Raw genomic sequence first — 6,111 nt, 5'->3', positions numbered from 1 at the left:
TCGAGGAAACGAGACCAGCACGTGCTTTCGTCCTTCCAATCCCGTCGTGCCCTTGATTCTCAGGCTCCGGAGGGGTCTCCTGGCCGCCACAGCAAGGCTCACTAGGGTGAACTCGGGCACAGCCACAGAAAGGTTCACTCTAAAAGGGCTTTAGAAGAGAAACGGACACCGACAGGCTGCGGGGCAGAGTTCAATGGGGAGAGAGGTAAAGGACAACCGGGGAAGGAAGCAGGTTCTGTGAGACGAAGGCCCGGACGCCAGGGGCCTGGGCTGAGCGCCCAGGGCGAACTGTCTGAGCCGGACTTGCACTCGGAGGCAGAAGACGGTGCTCTCCGCGCCCAGGCCGGCCTCCCCTTGCCGACCGCGGACAGTCAGACCCGACAGCAGTCTCACCACGAGCCAATCACAACCTTTCTTCCAGAAAGAGGCGGGGTCAAGGGGACCGACTTTTTCCTTGTCCCTGCCCCTCGGGGGAAGTAACCAATCGCAACACACCAAGAGCAAGTAAGCGCAGTCGGGAATAACCAATTGTGCCGGAAGCTTCTCCTGCAGGCTGGACCCTGCCCCTCCAGCTGCGACAAACGTGACACGCGAGCTCCTGGGTTCGGTAGTTTTCTGAGCGCTCGAAGCCTTGCCCCCCGCACCGCCCCCGCTGGAGTTAGCACTACCGCCCGCCCCGCCGCTTCCACGCGGCTACTGCGCATGCCCAGAGCCTCCCCCCCACCCCCCGCAGCCAGGGGAGAGGAGGCGCGGAAGGAAGGAGGCGGGATAGTATTTAAAACAAACAACCCACCCTCATCCCGGGGAGCGGCGGTGTAGGGGTCCGCTCCTCCCAGAAGGCGGTGCTGCCTGCGAGGGCGGACCACGCGGAGGGTTGTGGGACGGATAGCTCCCCTGCTGATGGAGACTCATAGAGTCGGGTGGGCGGGGGGACTCCATATCCCAGAATGCCCCACGGCGGGCCCGACCGGCCGCGACTCCGGGCTTGGCCCCGGCCCTAGCCTGTCGGCGGTGTATTGGGGCGCGTGGAGGCAGAAGTCACGGTGGCGCCCGCGGGGACGGAGGAGGGAATGAGTGAAGAGGAGCAGGGCTCCGGCACTACCACGGGCTGCGGGCTGCCCAGGTGAGCGGCCTTGCATCCATCACTGCAGGGCGAAGAGCGTGGCGCTGTGCGGAGGGGTAGCGGCGCGGCCCCAGCATGCACCTGGCCTGAGGGTTGTTCCCGGCAAGCACTGGGGTAGTGGGCCGTGGTTCCCGGCGTTCACCCGAGCGGTGGCCACTGCCTCCAGCTCGAAATAGTTTGGGGCTGGTCCGGTTCCCAGACTGCACTGGGGCATTGGGCTTCATGCCCCCGACATTCAGTGCATTTGGTGGGTAACTGGGGTCTTGGCCGCACTGTGTTAGGGGACATGCACTTCTAACCTGCACTCGGGTACAGGATCCCCCGCCTTAACTGAGACAGGAACAGTGCATTCCCCGCTTGCCCTAGGGCAGTGGACCCTGCTCTCCCAGCCTGCACCTCTACACACTGAACCTAGCCTGTGACTGCTGTACTGCCTGGGGTCCCCTGGACCTTGTGACCCCCATAGTGTGCCTGGGTCTGATATAGCCGTGCTTGGCCAGGTGGGTGCAGAGAGGGGAGGTGTGATGAGGGTCTGTGCCCCTCCCCCCAGTATAGAGCAAATGCTGGCAGCCAACCCAGGCAAGACCCCGATCAGCCTTCTGCAGGAGTATGGGACCAGAATAGGGAAGACGCCCGTGTACGACCTTCTCAAAGCCGAGGGCCAAGCCCACCAGCCTAATTTCACCTTTCGGGTCACCGTTGGCGACACCAGCTGCACTGGTGAGGAAGGCGTGGGCCAGCCTCGCTGGGGTGTTCATTCACAGGGCCCCACTGGCTTTATTTCTTGGAGTCTCTTCACAGTCCTCCAAGAGCAGTGAGGGAGGGGGAGGTTTCAGGGGGAAAAGCCACTGACTGGATGGGGCGAACAGGTCTGTGAGGAGGTGGGTAGGACTCGGGAGAGTTAGAGGAGCAAGCAAGATTGCCACAGTGATCTGGCCGGTCGTCAGCATCCCAGAGGAAAAGGAGATAGACCGAAATCTCAGCGAAGTTTGGGGAGTGAGTGTCAGCTGTGCTGGGCTCTGCAGCAGGTGCTTAATTCAATTCCTGTTTAGTCTAATCCAGTGATGTAGGTGGTAATCCCCTCATGTTGACTAGGAGGAGACAGGCTCAGAGGGATTCAGTGACTGGTGCAAGGTCCCATTCTTAGTAAGTCAGAGCCAGGCTTTGACGCTAGAACCTACCTTATTTCTATTTTCCCAGCCATTTCTATTTACTGAGAGAAAGTGCTTCCCAAAGGAAAGTAAGGCAGAGAAAGAATCTCCACCCAGGGTGTCTGAGCTCAGGAGCACTCTGTCTGGCATGGCTTGATTTGGGGAGCTCACAGAACACTTCCAGCCTTGGACAGGGGGAGGTCAGTGAGAAGGAGCTTGGTTGCCTCGCTGTAGCTGTGAGGAGAGAGGCTGTGGGATGCTGGTTTCTCTTCCAGTGACCTCCAGTATTGCCCACGCCCCCTCTCTCAGGTCAGGGCCCCAGCAAGAAGGCAGCCAAGCACAAGGCAGCTGAGGTGGCCCTCAAACACCTCAAAGGGGGGAGCATGCTGGAGCCGGCCCTGGAGGACAGCAGGTGAGGGAGGAACAGCTGAGGCATCCTAGAGGCCCTGCCAGGAACCCAGGCCCCTGCATCGGCCCCTTTGCCCAGTAGGCCTGACCTGGTGACACTTAGCCACCTTGACCTTCTCTTCCTGAGTTTCCTCTGGACCTGAGCAGGGTGCTTCCAGGGGGGAATGGCCAGCTCCACTGAGGGATTGTGGCTGTGGTTTGGGGTTCAGGCTAAGGAGGGAGAGGGGGGGAGGCTGAGGCTGGAGGGAGTTGCCTTCTCTGTCTAGCAAGATATCCTTTCCTCTTCTGCACTGAGGTTGGATTTTTTTGCTCCTATAGTTCTTGGGTAGAGAGACCCTCTTTCTCCTTTTCTCAGTCTTTTTGATCCAGTGTTTGGCAAGCAAAGGATCCCAGGAGGAAGAGCTGGTGGTTGAGCTTCCCTGAGTCTTTGACTCGAATGGGAAGGGTTTCTTAGGGGATGAGCGGGTCAGGCGGACCTGGGTCCCCCGCCCTTTCCCGGTCCCCGCCCCACAAGGGTGTGAAGCAGAGGCTCCCTTCCCCTCGGGAAGTTCTTTTTCTCCCTTAGACTCTTCACTGCCTGAGGACGGTCCGGTTTTTACTGCTGCAGCGGCTGCTACTCCTGTTCCATCTGCTCTCCCAACCAGGTATCTTGTGTCTTCTGACTGCCTGAGGGGGGAGGAATGGGTCCTGGCTCCTGGCCCCCAGCCCTTGGACCCGGGCTGGTCAGGCCTGAGGAAGTCTGAGAGTAAACAGAGGCTGGAGTAGTAGGGGACCAGAGTTTGAAGAATTTGCACCAGCTGGTAAGCTCTTGGGACAAGCGGTCATCAGTGATTTTAAATGGCCATGTGGATGATGTTTGACCCATGTTAAGGGTCTTGCAGGCCCCATTTTCTTCTGAGTTGGCCCCATGATCATCCTGTGTTTGAGCCCCATCCGGTGCTTCCAGGGTCTGGATATACAGCCCCTTTCCCACTGTCCTGACGAGGTGATGATCGCATGTCCCAGAAAATTGAAGTGGGCCTGGGACCTGGAGGAGACCTCACTTGCAGGGGAGGGGGGAGGAAGGAGGCTGGAAGTTGGAGTGGGGGGAACCGAAACGAGGCTGAGGACTCCTGGGCTGCAGCAGAAGAAACTAGCCCCTCAGCTTTGGCCCTGGACCCCTTTTCCTTCAGGAGCCCCCCCATGGAGGTGCAGCCCGCTGTCTCCCCTCAGCAGTCTGAGTGCAACCCTGTTGGTGCTCTGCAGGTGTGCCCCCTCCTCATTTCCTGTGCATGCCCGTCCTCCCTTGCACCAGGGGCCCTGAGGGAAGGTAATGGGGGGTGTTTGCCTTTCCTGAGGGCTTTTTTTCACCCCATTTATTCCTCTTCTAGTCTGGAATCTGAGGCTCCTAGGGTAGAAGGGAAAGGATGTTTGGACTCTTCTCACTCGGCCTGTCCACCCATATTTCTCCCTTCCAAGGAGCTGGTGGTGCAGAAGGGCTGGCGGTTGCCCGAGTACACGGTGACTCAGGAGTCCGGGCCAGCCCACCGCAAAGAGTTCACCATGACCTGCAGAGTGGAGCGCTTCGTTGAGATTGGTAACTGGGCAGAAGGGCGTTCTTGCAGCTCTTGTCCCCCAACACTCCAGTCCTGGCCACAGGCGGTGCCTAGCTTCTCTCTGCTACAGCCCCGCGCTTTTGGCTGAGACCCCAGCTTAGCTCCTTCCCCTGAACTTCTTCCTTGCGCCCTGTCTTCCCCCCTCTCTGGCCAACCAGATTCTTAGGTGCCAGGCAGGTCCTGAGCTCCCCTTTCTAATCGGTATCTCTTTAGGGGACCCTCAGCCCAGATTTGAGCCTGGTGGAAGCACTGAGTCTGTTGGGAGTTGTCATCCGTAACCCTCTCCCCACACGCAGGCAGTGGCACTTCCAAGAAGCTGGCAAAGCGGAACGCGGCCGCCAAAATGCTGCTGCGCGTGCACACGGTGCCTCTGGACGCCCGGGACGGGACTGAGGCAGAGCCTGACGACGATCACTTCTCCATTGTGAGTGGCTGGGGGCCCCCTCCCTGCCAGGCCAGGGCACTGGGGACTCAGCTCTGTGACTCAGGAGTGAGCTTTCTGGGTCCCAGGCCTGCTTCTGTCCATTTTCCTACGGGAGCCAGGATTCTTGGGGTTCTCGTTCAGCTTCAGCTGTAGGCCCACCTGGTGAGTGCCCTGGGGAGCTGGTGCAGGCCAGGGGCCTGTAGGCTTTTGTTCCTGCGATGAGGAAGGCAGCTTGGCCGTCCAGTCCAGGGTCTGATAGGGAGAGGGGGTCAAACGGGAATTGACTGAGGGGAGGCAGGCTGGAGGTACCATTCTTTGGGCTATTCTCTCCTGGGACATTAAATGTCTCTTAAATGCCAGGGCCTCCCAGTCCAGTGCCGCATCTTTCTCACTGTTTTCATCTCATCAGGGTGTGGGCTCCCGCCTGGATGGACTTCGGAACCGGGGCCCAGGCTGCACCTGGGATTCTCTGCGCAATTCAGTGGGAGAGAAGATCCTGTCCCTCCGCAGCTGCTCCCTGGGCTCCTTAGGTGCCCTGGGCCCTGCCTGCTGCAGTGTCCTCAGCGAGCTGTCTGAGGAGCAGGCCTTCCATGTCAGCTACCTGGATATTGGTATGGCTAGTTGGGGGGCCGGGGGATGGTGGGGACTGGACCAGAGCAAGTACACATGGGTATAAGGAGTGGGGGGAGGGCATGATGGTGGCACGGATCACAGCCCCCCTCCCCCGGTGCTGCCTCGCCACCCAACACTGCCTCCTCCTCTCTCTTGGTCTCCAGAGGAGTTGAGCCTGAGTGGGCTCTGCCAGTGCCTGGTGGAGCTGTCCACACAGCCGATCACCGTGTGTCACGGCTCTGCAGCCACCAGGGAGGCAGCTCGTGGCGAGGCTGCTCGCCGTGCCCTGCAGTACCTCAAGATCATGGCGGGCAGCAAGTAAAGCTCCAGCTGGACTCATGGACATACAGCCTCGCTCCCTGCTCTTCCTGCTCTCGGCCCAGGCCTCTGCCCAGCTCGGGTACCCTCTGGAGGTGCCATCTCTACCTCTGACACAGACTGCCTCCCCGCAGGCCGAGGAGGGCATGGGCCCAGGAGCCAGGGACCACAGTGCCTCAGTGGCCCAGGATCCGTCCTCATGTTACTGGTGGTGATGGAGGGGAATGACATCGGACTGTCCCCTAGAGCCCAGAATAAATGTGCTGCTCCTCGGAACCTTACACCCTGATCTTCCTGTTTCCCTGAGTGGTTGATGGCAGTTTCGTGCCAGATCACCTCCCCTTTGCCTCCCCACCTTGTTCCGCACATGTCCCCGTGCTTGCTTTTCTGGTGGCGGGAGGCTGGGGGCAGTGACTTCTGGGAACCCCATCACCTGTGTTTCTGGAGAGTTTGGTGGAGATGGACTGTGGTTCTTGCCAT

The 6,111-nt window shown here is 59.9% G+C and overlaps 1 protein-coding gene across 4 annotated transcripts; it reads left to right on the top strand.

Moving 5' to 3' along the window:
• The first annotated feature begins 864 nt into the window (after window positions 1-864).
• Window positions 865-5,920, top strand: TARBP2 (TARBP2 subunit of RISC loading complex). Of its 4 annotated transcripts, none has more exons than XM_036297693.1 (9): window positions 865-1,123; window positions 1,679-1,843; window positions 2,584-2,686; window positions 3,231-3,326; window positions 3,855-3,927; window positions 4,141-4,258; window positions 4,574-4,701; window positions 5,111-5,312; window positions 5,478-5,920. In XM_036297693.1, the coding sequence occupies exons 2-9, from the start codon at window positions 1,684-1,686 to the stop codon at window positions 5,633-5,635; spliced, it is 1,038 nt and encodes a 345-aa protein (XP_036153586.1). In that variant the 5' UTR covers window positions 865-1,123; window positions 1,679-1,683; the 3' UTR covers window positions 5,636-5,920. The 4 variants fall into 4 exon arrangements, with proteins under 4 accessions (XP_036153586.1, XP_036153584.1, XP_036153587.1 ...); XM_036297691.1 differs by having other exon boundaries at window positions 873-1,123; window positions 1,674-1,843; XM_036297692.1 differs by lacking the exon at window positions 865-1,123 and adding an exon at window positions 1,225-1,370 and having other exon boundaries at window positions 1,674-1,843.
• The last annotated feature ends 191 nt before the right edge of the window (window positions 5,921-6,111 follow it).

The sequence above is a fragment of the Myotis myotis genome, unplaced genomic scaffold (genome assembly GCF_014108235.1).
Source record: "Myotis myotis isolate mMyoMyo1 unplaced genomic scaffold, mMyoMyo1.p scaffold_m19_p_3, whole genome shotgun sequence".
Taxonomy (NCBI): Eukaryota; Metazoa; Chordata; class Mammalia; order Chiroptera; family Vespertilionidae; genus Myotis; species Myotis myotis.
Note: the sequence above shows the minus strand (reverse complement) of the source record. Positions and strands in the feature narration are given on the sequence as shown.

Excerpts from the sequence above, each read along its gene's own strand:
- TARBP2 (XM_036297691.1), top strand. The coding sequence starts at position 1,071 with ATGAGTGAAGAGGAGCAGGGCTCCGGCACTACCACGGGCTGCGGGCTG. Across the intron at positions 1,124-1,673 it reads ACGGGCTGCGGGCTGCCCAG|TATAGAGCAAATGCTGGCAG; the intron begins GTGAGCGGCCTT and ends CCCTCCCCCCAG. Across the intron at positions 1,844-2,583 it reads TGGCGACACCAGCTGCACTG|GTCAGGGCCCCAGCAAGAAG; the intron begins GTGAGGAAGGCG and ends CCCCTCTCTCAG.